The sequence below is a fragment of the Aotus nancymaae genome, unplaced genomic scaffold (assembly GCF_030222135.1).
Source record: "Aotus nancymaae isolate 86718 unplaced genomic scaffold, 86718_ANA_hifiasm-v0.15.2.pri h1tg000049l, whole genome shotgun sequence".
In the NCBI taxonomy this organism is placed as follows: Eukaryota; Metazoa; Chordata; class Mammalia; order Primates; family Aotidae; genus Aotus; species Aotus nancymaae.
Genome location: NW_026988463.1, coordinates 8,514,214 through 8,531,667, shown reverse-complemented (window position 1 = coordinate 8,531,667; position 17,454 = coordinate 8,514,214). Strand labels below are relative to the sequence as shown.

Genomic DNA, 17,454 nt, shown 5'->3' with positions numbered 1-17,454 from the left:
TGAAAATGAGCCAAACCAACACGGGCGTGTCTGCCCTCTGGAAACTCACAGGCCCCTGGGGAGACAGACGTTAGTTAAATAATTACACAAACATGCCTGTAATCCCAGCACTTTGGGAGGCCGAGGCTGGTAGATCACTTGAAGTCAGGAGTTTGAGACCAGCCTGGCCAATATGGTGAAACCTCGTCTCTACTAAAAATACAGAAATTAGCCAGGTGTGGTGGCAGGCGCCTGTGGTCCCAGGTACTAGGGAGGCTGAGGCAGGAGAATAGCTTGAACCCGGGAGGTGGAGGTTGCAGCAAGCGGAGATCACACCACTGCACTCTAGCTTGGGAGACAGAGTGAGACTGTCCAAAAAAGAATCTGTCCAAAAAAGAATCACAAACGAATGCAAAGTTGCAATTGTGACCGGGGCAGTGATGGACAGCTGTATGGAGCTGTGGAATCACTGCTCGGGCAAGTCCAGGAATCGAAGCACGAGCTGAGATCTGTGGGGAGAGTAGGAGTGGCCGATGGCAGGTGGAGAAGCAGGGGTGAGCGCCTCCAGCGGGGAGACCAGCATGTGCAAAGGTCCTGTGGCAGGAAGGAATGTGGACACTGAGCAGTGTGGCTGGGCAGGGTGAGGAGTAGGAGGGAGTGTTGGGTGGGAGGGGGTGGGGGTTGATCTGCTCTCCTTTTGCCGTCCCTGCAGCCATGGTGACCCTTGCTGGGATCAGCATCTACATAGCGTATTCAGCTGCCGCCTTCCGGGAGGCGCTTTGTCTACTGGAGGAGAAGACCCTCCTGGACCAGGTGGATATCCGCTTCGGCTGGTCCCTGGCCCTGGGCTGGATCAGCTTCATCACCGAGCTGCTCACTGGTGTGACCTTCCTGGCAGCAGCCCGTGAGCTCAGCCTGAGACAGAGGCAGGACCAGGGCATATGAGCCTGGGCACTGGGTTGAGGAGGGGAGGGAGGGGCTTGGCCCCAGAGCTTCATCGACTCATCTCCATGGGCTGTGTGGCCTCTTCTTCCTCAAAGGCCACTCGGGGAGGAGGTCAGGTGACCACTCCCAATCCCCGCTGACTAAGCTCGGGGTCTGGCTGTTACCTTAGCACCTGTGTGCTCATGTCCACGTGTGTCCGTGTGGCCTGGCTGACCCAAACTGCTTCACAGGAAATAAAAATGATCCCTTAATGACACACAGAGCTTTACAGAGTGCAAGTTCCTGGCAACCCCTCTCACTTCACTTCCTCCTCACCTGTGCCTCTTGGATCAGCTCCTTGGTGGGTCTGGGAAAGGGAGAGGGTGCCCCACCTCCTGGGCCCTGTAACGCCTTGAGCTCTCTGGGGAGCTGTGGCCTGGAGTTCCTTTTGTTCTAAAATAACTCTTATGATATTGGCTTTCTACAGGGTCGGGTGGTCGGGTTAGGTCTACAATAGGAAGTTGCAAGACTCCTAAGAGGTCGGGCAATTGACAAAGCATTCCTGAGGATGAATCATACCTTTTCCATCCTCCAAAGAAAAATCCATTCCTCCTTTCATCCTGATGTTCTGCCCCTGGGAATGGGCTCCAGATCTGGGTCCCTTGGGGCAGTGCTGTTCACATTTAGCGTGCCCAAGGCCCTTTGGACTTGTTGGTACTCACAGGCTGATGCCACCCCCGGGGTGTCTGAGCCAGGAGGCCTGGGTGAAACCCAAGAACTCACATTTCTAGCTAGCTTCCAGGAGATGCTGAGGCTTCTGAACCAACCACCCTTTCCATAAATGCTGAGCTGGGGCATTTGTTAAGTGACAGGGAAGGGTTGTCACCTTGCTGCACTTAGAATCACCTGGGTAACTTCCAAAAATTCTACTGCTCTGGCTGCATCTTTGATCTGATATTCTCTAGGGATGGAGTCCAGGTATCAGTGTCTTTTAACAGCTCTCCAGGCAATTCTAGCCCAAAACCGTGGCTGAGATTCTGTTCCTGTAAGGTTCCGAGTCATGAGATGAAGGGGGAGGGCCTGAGGAGCCTTCAGCTTAGCAAAGTCTCTGGGAGGTGCTGATGGTTTGGGGAATACTGGTGTGGATTAAAAGATGACAACATCATTATCAACAATATAACATCATTTTCATCATAACATCATCATCGCCATGACATTAGCATTGTCTTCATTATAGCTGACACCCACTGAGTACTTTCTATGCACCTGAGCTATTCTCCATGCCAGTCGATCAGTCAGTCATTCAACAAACACCCAATGGAAGGCCAGTACACACCAGCAACTAGAGGGCAGTGAGTCCTCCAGACCCAGCCCTTGCTCTCTGGGGTGCCACACACATGGTTGAGGAGAGAGAGATATATGAAACATGTAGCCCATGATGAGGACAAGGAGATAAGCAAAGCAAGGTACAGATGAGGAAACTGAGGCACCAGCAGGTTAACAAACCTGGACTAAGGGCATAAGGAGAGAAAGGGATGCAAATGGGAGTAAAATTCAGAACTACCTGATCCCAAGATGATCCTCCGCCAACTCCCATCAACGCCTGTGCTTCTTTACCGGTTCTCTGTTCCTGGGTTCAGGATGTTGCTGTGACGTCCTGTCTAATCTGGAACGGCGCAAATGGAGTGGATTACTCACAAGGCCCCACAGGGGTAAATGTTTGCTAGGCTGGAGAAAAGAAAGTCTTTGCAAATTGATGGCAACCGTACTACCGAAAGGGCGGTCTCTGCTTCCACCTGCTGGTCATATTTTGGAACTGCATCAGAGGCAGGATTTGATTTCCAAATTAGTTTCAGCCCACCTAGCGCCCGGTGCTGGATTAAACACTGCAGGGTAGGGGTCCTCAGCTGGGGCAATTCTCTCCCCCACCTGACGTTTGGAATGTTTGGAGACAGTTTCGGTTGTTCTGAGTGCGTGTGGGGAGTGGTATTACTGGCATCTCCAGTGGGAAGAGGCCAGGGATGCTGCTCAACATCCTACGACGCTCAGGACATCTGGTCCCACATGTCCACCGTGGGAAATGCTGAGACACTGCTAAGCCAGCAATAGTGAACAATAACAAACCAAAATTCCAGGAACTGACAACATAGAAGACTCTCATTCATTTGCCCAGCCATTATGCATTCAATAAGTGCCTGCCAGACACTCACTATGTGTCAGACTATTCCAGGGACTGGGGACACAGGAGTGGGGATGGCCAAGAAGATCCTCACCCTTCCTAGCTCATATGGGAACAGATGATAAGCACACGAACCCATAATCTATCTGAGAGATTCAGACAGTGATTAGTATTACGAAGAAAACAAAACAGGGTGATGAGGCCAGGTTTGAAGGCTCACAGCTGTAATCCCAGCACTTTGGGAGGCTGGGTGGGGGTGGATCACCTGAGGCCAGGAGTTCGAAACTAGCCTGACTAACATGGTGAAACCCCGTCTCTACTGAAAATATAAAAATTAGCTGGGTGTGGTGGCGGGAGCCTGTTATCCCAGCTACTTGGGAGGCTGAGGCAGGAGAAGTGCTTGAACTCGGGAGGTGGAGGTTACAGTGAGCTGAGATCGCACCATTGCACTCCAGCCTGGGTGACAGAGTGAAACTCTGTCTCAAACAAAAACAAAACAAAACAAAACAAAACTAAACAAAACAAAACAGGGTGATGGGATGAAAGGTGTCTGGGAGACATGCGATGCGACTCCAGGGAGGTCAATCAGAAAGGGCCTCTTGGAGGAGGTGACATTGTACTGAGACCTGCATGAGGAACCTGCAGGTAGGGAAACTGCAGACCAGGCAGGTGACAGCACACAAAGGCCCTGAGGTGGAGAGGGCTTCTGTGTTTGAGGGAAACAAAGAGGGAGGGTTGACTGAGAGAAACAGGAGGTGAAGGTAGAGGTGGGGAGGGAGAAGGCAGTGGGTGGTGCCCATGGCACTCAATAAGGAGGTGCTGATGATTATGTGGGGTTGGGATGCTGTTCTATTCTATTCTGTTCTGTTGTATTCTGATCTGCTCTGTTCTGTTCTAATCTGTTCTATTCTATTCTGATCTGTTCTGTTCTGTTCTGTTCTGATCTGTTCTGTTCTGTTCTGTTCTGATCTGTTCTGTTCTGTTCTGATCGGTTCTGTTTTGATCTGTCATGTTCTATTCTAATCCATTCTGATCTGTTCTTGTCTATTCTGATCCCCTCTTTTCCATCCTGTCTTGCCCTCTCCTCTTCTATTTTTCTATTCCACTTGGATTCTCTCTTGACAGCAATGTGCCTTTAAGACAGTGGTTCGCAACCCTGGCTTCACATTAGGATGAGTGAATATAAGAAATGCCTTTTGCCTTCTGCCATGATTGTGAGGCCTCCCCAGGCACATGGCACTGCGAGTCCATTAAACCTCTTTTTCTTTAAAATTTACCCAGTCTCAGGTATATCTTTACTAGTAGTGTGAGAACAGATGAACGTACCCAGCCTCAGTCCCCAGTGCTGACGTTGGTGCCTTCTCCTGGAGGTGAACGTTCGGGTTGATGGGGGATCCTGGCAGGCTCAGGCATGTGCCCCCAAAAGATCATGTTGAAGTCGTAACTCCAGGACTCGTAAATGTGACCTTACTTGGAAAAGGAGTCTTCATGGTGTAATTACTATAGTTCAGATGAAGTTATATTGGATTAGGGTGGCCCTGAAATCCAATGATGGGTATCTTTCTAAGAAGACCATGTGAGGATGGAGAGATACACAGACAGAAGGCCACGTGAAGACAGGGCAGGGTTGGAGCGGTGCTGTGACAAGCCGAGGACCTGGAGTCACCAGGACCTGGAAGAGGCAAGGAAGGGTCCTCCGTTGGAGTCCTCAGATGCTGCGTGGCCCACCTGACACCTTCATTTTGAACTTTTTTTTTTTTTTCTTTTTGAGACAAAGTCTCACTCTGTTGGCCAGGCGGAGTGAAGTGGCGTGTGCTCACTGCAAACTCTGCCTCTCAGATTCAAGTGATTCTCCTGTCTCAGCCTCCCTAGTAGCTGGAATTATAGGCGTGTATCACACGTCTGGCTAATTTTTATATTTTTAGTAGAGACGGACTTTCACCATGTTGATCAGGCTGATCTTGAACTCCTGACCTCAGGTGATCTGCCTGACTAGGCCTCCCAAAGCCTTGGCATTACAGGCGTAAGTCACCGTGCCTGGATTGATTTTGAACTTTGGACCTTCAGAATATCGAGAGAACACATTTCTGTTGTTTTAAGCATCATCTAATTTGTGGTGGTTTGTTAGGGAAGCTCAAAGAAGTTACTAAAGTCACTGTATCACAAGATTATTTCAAAAAGATCAGAGTGTTAATAACAGCTCATATTACCAAGTGATGACTGTGCTGTGTCTTTGTCAGTCTTCCCATGATGTCTGTGAAGCAGGTGCTGTTATTATCTTTCCCACAATGAGGAGACTGAGGCTGCGAGGCAGGAAATAATCATCCAAGTTCATTCCCTGGATTAGTTGTTTCTGGAAAATGGACCAAGGCTGTTGACCAGGACCTGTGCTCTTAAGGGCGACACACATTTTCTTTGTAGCTGCCTAACAAATCACCCAAGATGTAATGACTAAAACTAGCAGTGACCCTTGTATATTGCTTGTGGTCTTTGAGAGTTGAGGATCATGGAAGGGCTCAGCTGGGCGATTCTGGTTTGGCCTCTCTCATGCAGTAGCTGGAGCTGGAACAGCAGGCAGTGGAGCAGCTCGGGGCAGGCTGAGCACTTCTCTCTTTACATCATCTTGGGGCCTTTCCATGTGGCTGTCCATATGGGCTAGACTGGGCTTCCTGATAATATGGTGGTATCAGGGCTGTGGGAAGGCTTATATGGCAGTTCCTGGGTCCAGGGCTAGCGCTCCCATGGGCAAGGTGGAAGCTGGATTACCTTTTGTGATCTAGTCGCAGGAGTCATATAGCATCCCTTCTGCCACAGTCACAAGCCTGTTGTGATTCACAAGAAGACATAGTCCTCAACCTCCCTGGGAGGCGTATCAAGGTCATATTGTAATAAGGGTGTAGGGGATTGGAGATCTGCTAGAACCACCTTTAGAAAGTACAATTTGCGGGCCACGCGTGGTGGCTCATGCCTGTAATCTCAGCACTTTGGGAGGCCGAGGTGGGTGGATCACGAGGTCAAGAGATCGAGACCATCCTGGTCAACACGGTGAAACCCCGTCTCTACTAAAAATACAAAAAATTAGCTGGGCACGGTGGTGCTTGCCTGTAATCCCAGCTACTCAGGAGGCTGAGGCAGGAGAATTGCCTGAACCCAGGAGGCGGAGGTTGTGGTGAGCTGAGATCACGCCATTGCACTCCAGCCTGGGTAACAAGAGCGAAACTCTGCCTCAAAAAAAAAAAAAAAAAAGAAAGAAAGAAAGTACAATTTGCTACCTTCTCGTAGTGTAGCCTGTTTTCTCAAGCCTCACCGACTCCTTGTTCCTACCATGAGATCTCAGACACCTCCAGCTCTTGTCCCCAGCAAAATCCAACTATTTATTTGCATCCTTAGCAAGAACAGGGGCTGGAGAGGTCAGCAGGGGCCATGTTACAGAAAGCCATAGGGAGGAGCATTGAGATCAATGTGGACGGTTTTAAAAAATTGTGATAAAATACACATGACTAAAATTTACATTTTAATCACTTTAAAGTGCACATGGGTCTGGTGCTGTGGCTCACGCCTGTAACCTCAGCACTTTGGGAGGCAGGTGGATCACCTGAGATCAGGAGTTTGAGACCAGCCTGGCCGACATGGCATGATGAAACCCTGTCTCTACTAAAGATACAAAAAATTAGCCAGGCATGGTGGCGAGCACCTGTGATCCCAGCTATTCAGGAGGCTGAGGCAGGAGAATCGCTTGAACCCAGAGGCGGAGGTTGCAGTGAGCCGAGATCACACCATTACACTCCAGCCTGGGCAACAAGAGCGAAACCCCATCTCAAAAAAAAAAAAAAAATAAATGAAGTGCACACAACTTAGTGGCATTTAGTACCTGCATAATGTCATGCAACCATCGCCACAATCTAGTTCTAGAACATTTTCATCCCAAAAAGATGAAGAGGATGAATGTTTTCACCTCTTTTCAACCCAAAAGGAAACGCAGTGGGGAGTTCTATGGAGGAGGTGATACTTCCGTGCCCTAGAAGGATCTCTGTCTACAGCTTGAGTGATGCGCTGGAGCAGCGGGAACTGGTAAAACTGCAGACGAAGGCCAGCAGAGGGGCTGCTGCTTGTGTAGATGACAGAACGTGGGCAGAGCTGGCGGGGAGGAGAGAAGAATTCAGACTTGGCATTTACGAGGTAGAATTGATGGACTGGGTGAGTGATTGATGCAGGAAGAAGAGACCAGGTTCCCAGATGAAATATGAGTGTGGACAGTACTGTGATTCACAGAGCTGGAAAATGACGGGAGGCATGCCGACGGGCTGTGTTGAAGGAGAGAGGTAGATAGTAAATTCATTCTGGAAGACAGCGCTTGAGACACTGTGGGGGCAGCCAAGAGGGACGCGTCCAAGGGGCAGCTGGAGTTATTTCTTAGGGTTGGGTCAACCACTTCCCCAACCTTGGTACTAGTGACATTTGAGGCCAGATGTTCTTTGTTCTCGGGAGCTGCCTTCTGCATTGTAGCATGTTTGGCAGAATCCCTGGATTCCACGCAGTAGATGCCAACTGCAGCCCTCTTTGCAGTGATGACAATCAAAACCATCTTCAGATATTGCCAGGTGTCCTCTGGGGGACATGATTGCCCTGGTAGAGAATCACCTGGTCAGATGCACTGAGGAGTCATCGCCATGAAAACAATAGTGAGCTAGGGGGCAGGTGCAACTGGACTCCGGACCCGATTGAAGACTGATGGAAGCTGGGAAGAGGCACCAAAAGACACATCCATCAGCGCCATGACAGCCTACCGTTGCCATGACAACACTAGGACGTTACCGCCCCTGGCAATGGCAACACACTCCCCCACCAAGTTACTGCTCATTTTCTAGCCATTCTGAAAGGCTGCTCCTGAATTAGCATGTCATTAAAAGTGGGTATAAAGGGACTGCATAACTGCCCGGAGCTCCTACTCTCAGCACACCGCCTCTGGGTTAGCCCTGCTCTTGCAGGAGCTGTCACCGCCAGCTGTCACCCTGCCGCATCCTCAGTACAGCTGTTTTCTTCTACCACGGGCTTGCTCTTGAATTCCTTCCTGGGCTAAGCCAAGAACCTGCCCTGCATCAGTAGTGCAAACCTCCGGGATGTATGAGGCGCTCAGAGATTCAGCGTGACATGCGAAGAGAAGAGAGCTCAGGAAATGTGCACGATAAACACCAACTTACACGGGCGAACCAGAGGAGACAGCAAAGGCTACTGAGAAGGAGCCATCAGGGAGAAGAGAGGAAAGAAGCCCTGTGACTGGGCAGGTCCTGGTACGAAAGGCTGCCTCACCTGACTTCCAGCCATTCATGAGACCACATTTCCACGTTTACTTCTGAGGGGCTGCAGAGCACGGGGGCTCAAGGCACAGGCTCTATGGACGTTTGAATTCCCAGCTGTGGTATCAACGACAAACTGCTTAAGTTCCTTGTCCCTCCACTTCCTCATCCTTAAGACAGGGCTCACATCAGTTCCTACCTTCAGGGTTGTTGTGGTCATTGCATGGGTTACAGCAGGCGAAGCGCTTAGAACAGGACTTCTCATCTGTGAGTGCCGAGTCAGTGTCACCTGCTCTTATGATGATGCTCTGACTCATTTCCAGCCCTTTTGAACCTGGCCTCACTCCTTGGACTTAACGCCATCATTCTTACATTCAGCAAATATTTATGGAAGACTCACTGTGCACCAGCAGACACTGTGTGGTGAGCGAAACAGAAGCAGAGCTGACCCCATGGTTGGGGGTGGGGGATCAATTGAGTGTCACATGCATGGTTCCAAACGGAGACAAGTGCTGTGACGGGCTACGAGAGGCCAAGGAGACCCTCTGTCTGCTCAGCTATGGTGCCTCGTCTTTATTATTATTATTTTTAGAGACAGAGTTTGGTGCATTCATAGATCACTGCAGTCTCGAACTCCTGGTCTCAAGCGATGCCCCTGCCTTGGATTCCCAAAGGGCTGGAATTGCTGGCTTGAGCCACTCTGTCCACCCCTACCCCCTTTTCCGCCTAAGTCACACAGCCTCATCTGTTTGCAGGGCCGAGCCATTCAATAAAGGGGAAAATCAAAGGACGGAAGGCCTTTCAAATGCATCTCTTATTGTTCTGGAGAAAGTATTACAGTGAAGCAGTCTTAGGGAGGCCAAGGTGGGCAGATCACTTGAGCTCAGGAGTTAGAGACCAGCCTGGGCAACATGGTGAAACCCCGTCTCTACAAAAGACACAAAAATTAACTGGGCATGGTGGTGCATGCCTGTAATCCCAGATATTTGGAAGGCTGAGGCATGAGAATTGCTTGAACCTGGGAGGCAGAGGTCACAGTGAGCTGAGATCGTGCCAGTGCACTCCAGCCTGGGTGACTGAGTGAGACCCTGTCTCAAAAATAAAATAAAATAAAACAAAATAAAATAAAATAATGAGCAGCCGTAGTCATGTGGGCCTGTAGTTCCAGCTACTTGAGGGGCTAAGATGGAAGGAGAGCTTGAACTTGAGAAACTGAGATTGCAGGGTGACAGAGAGAGACTCTGTCTCAAAAAAAAAAAAAAAAAAAGGTTCAAGTCCTTGAATCTCCATCTCCTAATTCTTTGGATTCTACAGACATTTTCATTCTGCCGAAAGAGTTCTCTGGCTACAGGCAGCTACAAGGAACACTCATGGCCAGATTTTCCAGAACTTCAATTTCAAAGTAATAGGAAACAATGCCCCTTAAATCACACGTCTCGATTCTTGGTCTGGAAAGCAGGAGCACTGAGCTGATGCCCCAGAGCCAGCTTAGTGTTTCTCAGACCAGCGGAACGAAACGGCAGCGGTCAGCACTCCTGTGCACTCCTGCAGTCGCCATCCTGGCCTCTCCACCAAGCAAAGGGTGAGCAACAAAGGGAAGGATGAAAAGTCGGAAGAAAAACCTGGCAGGAAGTAAGGACCTCAGCTGGATTAGCAAGTGACCAGAACCATGCCATCAAAGGACCTGGATAAAAGCATGGAGATCACTCGGGGAGAGTTTAAATACGGGCAGTTTAAGTGGTAAGAGACCTAAAGTGACTGATCAAAGACGACTTCCGAATCACAGCTCTGCGGGCCCTGGGAGCTGCTTAAGCCGGAGAATCAAGGGCTGCTGGGCGGGGAGGGGAGGTGTTTGTGCAGAAACCAGCAAGGTTTCACCTTCAGGGCAGGAGGCCGGGGTCCCTGAGTTAGAGGATTCAGGAGCAGGTAGGATCCTAGAGCACAGTCATTGTCTTTTTTTTCTCTTTATTTTGAAATAATTATAGTCTTGCAGGAAGTGCCAAAAATAGTACATAAAGTCCGTTGAACCCTTCACTTATCTTTCCCCAGTGGTGACATCCTACATAACTGCAGTGCCATATCAAAGCTGGGAAGTCCCACATTGCAATACTGTCAGTTAAGCAGATCTTATCGTGTGTGTGTGTATGTGTGTGCACAGTTGGTGCAAATTTCTACCATGTATAGATTTGTGCACAGCACAGTCACAATGCAGAACTTTCCCATCACCTCCATCTGGCTACGCTTTGTAGTCTTTTTTATTTTCCTTTAAAGAATCAGAGCCTTGCTCTGTTGCCCAGGCTGGAGTGAAGTGGAATGAACATAGCTCACTACAGTCTCAGCCTCCTGGGTTCCAGTGATGCTTCCACACTAGCCTCCCTAGTAGCTGGGACTACAGGCACACACAACCGTGCCTGGCTAATATTTACTTTTTTTTTTTTTTTCAGAGATAGGGTCTTGCTGTGTTGCCCAGGCTGGTCTCGAATTCCTGGCCTCAAGTGTTCCTCTTGCTTTAGCCTCCCAAAGTGCTGGGATGACAGGTGTGAGGTGCTGCACCTGGCCCCCCTTGCAGTCCTTGTTTGTCCCCTGGCAATCACTCAGCTGTCCTCTCTCTCTGGAATTCTGTCATTTTGAGAACGGTATAGAAATGGAATCATTAAATATGGAAACTTTGGAGATTGGCTTTTCTTCACTCAGCATAATACCTTTGAGATTCATCCACATTGTCGCGTCTGTTCTTTTTCATTGCTGAGTAGTATTCCATGGTTCTGGTATAGTACAGTTTGTGTATCCAACAACCCAGTGACGTACATTTGGGTGGTTCTCAGTTTTGCACAATTATGACCTTGGGTTTTACATTTGGTACATGTGCTTGAATGGAGAAGTTTAATAAAACACCCCTAGAAACACACCGTTAAATTTTATTTCAGGGTATTGTTTTAGATGCTCTCGTAATATCAATTGTGCTATTCTATGAAAGGTTTTGAAAAGACGAATTTGAAAAGATGATTTCCGTCCTGCCTCACAGACAGAAAGCCAATGTTTCTTGTCAACCTTTAGTATGTTTACATCTGAGGATCCTGGGAATGTTGTCACTGATAGACTTTCTTTTTTTGCTTTGGCCACCAGGAAGTTGAATTTGGGGCCAACTGTTCATCTGTGGAATTCTGTTCTTCTGTGATGCTCACCTAATTTGGCCTTGACATTTTCATCTTTGTTTTTTACCTTAAATATTCTTTTAAGTACAGCAGTGCAGAGAATTTTTACCAGAATTCTAGGGGATCCTGTCTTTGGAGAAAAAAATTCTCCAGTGCTAGAGAACAGAGCATGTTTCCTGGGAGACACACCGCTCAGTAGAAGAAGGAAGAGTGAGCGAACAGGATGGTGGGAGACCTCTTTCACCTTTGCTACCCTTCGAACTTGTTTAGGGTCAGAACCATGTAACGTTTATCTTTGTAGTTCTGCAAATCAAGTAGAAGGTGAGCTGCAGAATAGCTGTGCCCAGTAATGTTTGCTCACTCTTCTTCTACTGTGGTCCTCTCAGGAGGAGAGCCGTGGATGTTCCATCCTGTGGGTCCAGCTAGGACCACAGGGTGAGGAAGGGGATGAATCTCTCTAGCAGCCACAAGCATGTGTGGATGTGGGAGTAGACAGGAGGTGAATCTTCAGAGCCCCAAGAGCTGAGTGTTTGTTAGGAGAGTCCAGATTTTAGATTCCAGAGAACACGAACAAAATTCTAGGGTACTGTGATGGTTAATATCAAGTGTCACCTTGATTGGATTGAAGGATGCAAAGTACTGTTTCTGGGTGTATCTGGGTGTTTCTGGGTGTTGCCAGAAGAGATTAACATTTGAGTCAGCGGACTGGGAAAGGAAGACCCACCCACAACATGGGTAGGCACCATCCAATTGGCTGTCAGCACGGCTAGAAAAAGCAGGCAGAAGACGGTGCAAGAAGCTGATTGCTGAGTCTTCGGGCTTCATCTTTCTCCTGAGTTCGATGCTTCCTGCCCTCGAACTTCAGATTCCAAGTTCTTTGGGTTTTAGACTCTTGGCTTATACCAGTGGTTCGTCGGCGGCTCTTGCTTTTGGGTCTTTGGCCACAGACTGAAGGCTGCACTATTGGCTTTTCTGCTTTTGAGGTTTTGGGGCTCAGACTGAGCCACGACTGGCTTCCTTGCTCTTCAGCTGGCAGACAGGCTGTGATGGGACTTCACCTTGTGATCATGTGAGCCAGTTCTCCCTAACAAATTCCCTTTCATTTATATATCTATCCTGTTAGCTCTGTCCCTCTAGAGAACCCTGACTAATACAGGAAGAAGTTCTGTTACTTACTTTTCATCGCGGCAAGTCAGTCCATCAATTCAGCCACCGCCCGAGCACAAGGACACAGAACCCTGCGTACAAAAAGATAATCATTACCATTTCCTGTTACAGGCATCTCTCTCTCACACACACACACTGGAAGGAAAATATGATATCTTGGAATAAAAGGTTGAACTTTAAACAGAATGCATGTGAACTTTCATATTTTTCTCAGTTCACACAGATCTTACTTTGAGGTCATGAATTCTTTTTTATTGTTATTGTTATAGAGATGGAGTTTCACTCTTGTTGTCCAGGCTGGAGTGAAGTGCCTTGATCTTGGCTCACTGCAACTTCTGCTCCCTGGGTTCAAGTAATTCTCCTGCCTCAGCGTTCCTAGTAGCTAGGATTACAGGCGTGAGACACCACTCCTGGCTAATTTTTGTATATTTAGTGGAGATGGTGTTTTGCCATGTTGGCTAGGCTGGTCTTGAACTCCTGACCTCAGGTGATCCACCCCCCTCAGCCTCCCAAAGTGCTGGGATTACAGGAGTGAACCACCACCCCTGGCCTGAGATCATGCATTCTTAATGCAGGCAACAGCTGGATCTCTCTCCCTCACTCTGTTTATTAAATTGGAAGATGCTTTATTTCTTTTTAATATTAGCTTCTCCACCAACTATGTAAAATTGAAATATTTCACATGGTCATTCCTATCAGTTAAAGGAAAACAAAGCATTTTCCATATATGGGTGTATTTTTTTTTTTTGTATACATATATAGATGGCAATTTTTAGCTCACTTCTCTATGGGCAAGAAAAAGAACAAAAATGCCTGTCAGATTTCATCTCTGCTTGGAGAATTGGCTCTTAGAGGGGTGAGAAAGGTGTTGAATCATACAATGGTTCATGGCTCTGCAAAGGGTCGCAGTACAGCAAACAGATACACAGTGCACCTGTGCTATTATTTCAAGAGCGTGTGTGGGGTGACGATTAGGAAGAAAAGTTTAAAAGACTCATTAGGGAGGTAATAATGAATAAAAGCTTGTAAAGCCATGCTGTACATGGCTAGTATCTGAGAATCATTGACCTTGACTGTAGGAAACTATAGAGGTACCACCCAGGACTCAAGAAACATGCGTTTTAATCGCCAGAGTTTGCTATGGGTCAGGCACACTGCCAAACCCTTTAAATGCATCATTTCACAGCAACCCTGAGAGGCAGGAGCTCATATCATGTCCGTTTCACAAATGAGAAAATCCAGGGGCGGAGAGGCTAAGCCACTTGCTCAGTCAGGGTCCCGCCGTTACTAGGGGCTCAAGCCTGGATTCAAACTCACAGTGTCTGACTAACTTATTTGAAGAACAGGCTTTTCAGAGGGTCTTGCTGGCAGCTGTTCCAGGAGCGTGAAACTTGCATTTCCCCTTTCTCATGAAATGAACAAAGTCTGGCCAAATGTTTTGGCCAGAGTCTTGTTCCTGGCATCCCTATCACCTGGGCTGGGAATCATTTCCACGGCCCCAGCAAATCCAGATGTTGGAGGTCAAAAGAGCAAACCACAGGTCCATCAATGGAGTGATGGGCCTCCCAAGCCCAGCAATTAAGAGGGGATTCTCAGCTGTGAACGTGCCTGTTGGCTTCCTGATGAAAGTCTCTCAGGCTAATTAAATAACCATGACTGGTCAGCACTTCCCCACGACTTCACTCAGAGACCATGCAAGGACCTCTTTTTACCTGAGAAGACAACCTTGCCAACCTTTGTGCTCAGAAAAGAAAGCAGGCCTCTCCAGGGGCAATGGGAATGCATTTCAGGGCAAGGAAGGGCCTCGATAGAGACAGAATCCGGTCTAGGGTTCTTGCTTAACACCTTTGGATAAATCTTGGTTGTATATTCTGTCCGTTCTTACTCCTCATCCTCCACACAGCTGCTGGGATTGGGTCTTTAATGCACACATCATGGCACCTTTCAGCGCAAAAATTCCTTCACGATACCCTCTTTCCCCCAGCAGTATTTGCTGTCAACAAGACTGCACGATCCCTCAACAGGATTCCGGAAAAGATCCTGAGAACACATACCTGCAGCAACCGTTATATGCAGACTGGATAGACATGCTAGCGGGTCCTGTACATACAGGTCTTTCATAAAATTCTTAGATACATTTACCCAAGGCTCAGTTGGCGGTGGCTTTCCCCTGTCCTCCCAGTTAGCTTTAGAAATAAACACAGCCCAACCAAATAAGAACAAGCAAAAGCTATTTATTCAGAGCTTGCCATAGCAAGGGAGTCAGCCAGCATCGCTCGTGTTTTGGCAGAGACTCAGAGGTAGATGGAGGAGAGGGAAACCTTTATCGCAGAAGAGAAAGAAGACTCCGGGTGTGCTCTGATTGGAGCTGCTGTCATGGGGAATCTGAAGGTGGGATAATTAGAAGTGGGCATCTTCTGTGATCTGGCAGGGGTGTCTGTTTAGCTTTCTTTGGTTTATCCCCAGTTGGAAGCAGGGACAAAAATTTTAGGGAAGCTGTCAGTTATTATTTGAACCCTGGGCATTTGGGACTGATTGTTACAGGGGTTGTTGCTTGGCTTCCTGAGCCAGTTGCTACATAGAGTGGCCAGACTTCCTACAAGTCTGATTTCTGGAGAGCAGGCTGGCGCCCTGGGCTGGTTCCTGTAGAGAATGTTGGGCCGGTGGCTGCAGATTGTTGGGTCAGGGTTCTGTCTTTATATAGAGTCTGGCCACTGCCTGCACATTCAGTCTCTTGGGTAAATGTGTAAACCTAAAGAGATCACATGATATTCTTGGCTTCTCATTTAAAAATGTTTACAATTATCAACAGGTGACAATTAGAAGGGACACAAATTACATGTGTTGATTTACTTAACAGTTTGAAATGAGTTAAATTCTATAATGTGTACACAATCAATCTTAAATACCGTGATGCATGTAAAAGTGTTCATTAGGATTGTATGTATGTGTTTACGAACATTCATGCTCTTAATAGAATTGTTTCATTCATTTTGAGCATTTTGTTTTTGTTTTGAGACAGGGTCTTGCTCTGTTGCCCAGGCTGGAGTGTAGTGACATGATCATAGCTCACTATAGCCTCCGTCTCCTGTGTTCAAGTGATCCTCCCACCTCAGCTCCCAGGTAGCTGGGACTACAGGCACACACCACCACACCCAGCTAATTTTTAAATTTTCTGTAGGGATAGGGTCTTGCTATGTTGCCCAGGCTAGTCTCAAATTCTTGGGCTCAAGCAATCCTTCACCCTCAGCATCCCAAAATGCTGGGATTCCAGGCATGAGCCACTGAACCTGGCTGAGTATTTATGAAATCAAAGGTTTGAGAATTTTAAGAAGAATGAAATATGTAAGAAACTGATAAAACCATAGACGAAATGCTAATACAGTAGGAGGAAGGAGATGAGGTAGCTCACTGGTTCTCAAAGTGTGACCCCTGAATCAGCGGCATCAGCCTTATGTGGGAATTTGTTAGAAGGGCAAATCCTCAGGCCCCACTAACGATCTACTGAATTAGAAACTCCGAAAATGACACCCAGCGATCTATATTTGAGTAGCGCTCTGGGTGGTTCTGATACACATGAATATTTAAGGACCACAAAATTAGATTAACACATCAAAATGTAACTTGACGGCAACAGATGATAATGATGATGATGATGATTTTGCTTTTTTTTCTGAGACAGAGTATGACTGTTGGACAGGCTGAGTGCAGTGTATGACCACAGCTCACTGCAGCCTCAACCTCCCCAGCTCAAGCAATCCTCCTGCCTCAGCCTCCTGAGTAGCTGGGACTACAGGCATGTGCCACTATGCCTGGTTATTTTTTATATTTTGTAGATAAGGGCTCTTGCTATGTTGCCCAGGATGGTCTTGAACTCCTGGATGCAAGTGATCTTCCCACCTTTGCCTCCCAAAGTGTTCGATTATAGATGTGAGCCGCCAAGACTGGCTGACAATAGATTATTGATCAAGAACATAGGAGAAAGTGGAGGACATTTAGGAAGAAAAGATAAAGGGTACAATATAGGCCTGATTAAATAAAAAACAGGAGCATCTGATAAAACGGGTCCACAAGTTATAACCACACTGGAAACACGTACTGTGGAAACTATTTCAATGCTAAGCCTCACAAGATAAGATATGGGGGGGAGGGGAGAGAGAGAGAGAGAGAGAAAGAGAGAGAGAGAGAGAGAGAAGAAAGATTGCTGGGGGAGAGTAACCACTTGGAATAGACACATTCATATTTTATTTATATCTCTGAGGAGAACAGTGTGTGTTTTGCTGGGTGCAGCAATTTTTCAAATGTCTATAAATTTGATTGGGTTGAACAAAGTACAAATTAATTTAAATGCATCACTGAACTTACGATGACTTTTGCTGTGATGTGTTTTCTCAGTCAATTTGCACTGAACTACTGCCATGAAATCTCTGAACACTGAAAAGGGGTACCCCTATGTAAAGCAGTTGTAGACCAGTGGCCTGTAGGGTAACGTCTAAACTTATCAGCAAGGTCTGTTTCTAAGTGTCTTATGAGTTATCCTTCCTTTTTTCAACAGGTTGGGTCATCTATTGACTGCTCATTCACTTGTATCTGATAGCAATATCAAGTCTTTGATTTTTTTTTTTTTTGAGATGGAGTCTCCCTCTATTGCCCAGGCTGGAGTGCAGTGGCACAATCTCAGCTCACTGCAACCTCCACCTCTTAGGTTCTAGTGATTCTCCTGCCTCAGCCTCCCAAGTAGCTGGGACTACAG

The 17,454-nt window shown here is 47.4% G+C and overlaps 1 protein-coding gene and 1 long non-coding RNA gene across 5 annotated transcripts in view; one reads left to right on the top strand and one right to left on the bottom strand.

Annotated features, from left to right (window-relative positions):
- The window catches only part of TMEM114 (transmembrane protein 114), a 43,015-nt gene that overhangs the window by 17,928 nt on the left and 7,633 nt on the right, over nucleotides 1-17,454 (top strand). For 2 of the 3 annotated variants that reach the window (XM_012448273.2, XM_064362445.1), the window contains one exon: nucleotides 692-986. The exons of the other annotated variant lie outside the window; for it this stretch is intronic. In XM_012448273.2, coding sequence (XP_012303696.1) covers nucleotides 692-924 — 233 coding nt within the window. In that variant the 3' untranslated portion in view covers nucleotides 925-986. Of the gene's footprint in view, nucleotides 1-691; nucleotides 987-17,454 lie in introns of those variants that run through there. 3 annotated transcript variants of the gene reach the window in all.
- LOC105714353 (uncharacterized) overlaps nucleotides 1,898-17,454 on the bottom strand; it is a 349,885-nt gene continuing 334,328 nt past the window's right edge. For both annotated transcript variants that reach the window (XR_001106801.2, XR_010337348.1), the window contains 2 exons: nucleotides 12,711-12,772; nucleotides 1,898-2,569 (listed from right to left, as the gene is read on the bottom strand). This is a non-coding gene — a long non-coding RNA (uncharacterized LOC105714353). The remainder of the gene's footprint in view (nucleotides 2,570-12,710; nucleotides 12,773-17,454) is intronic.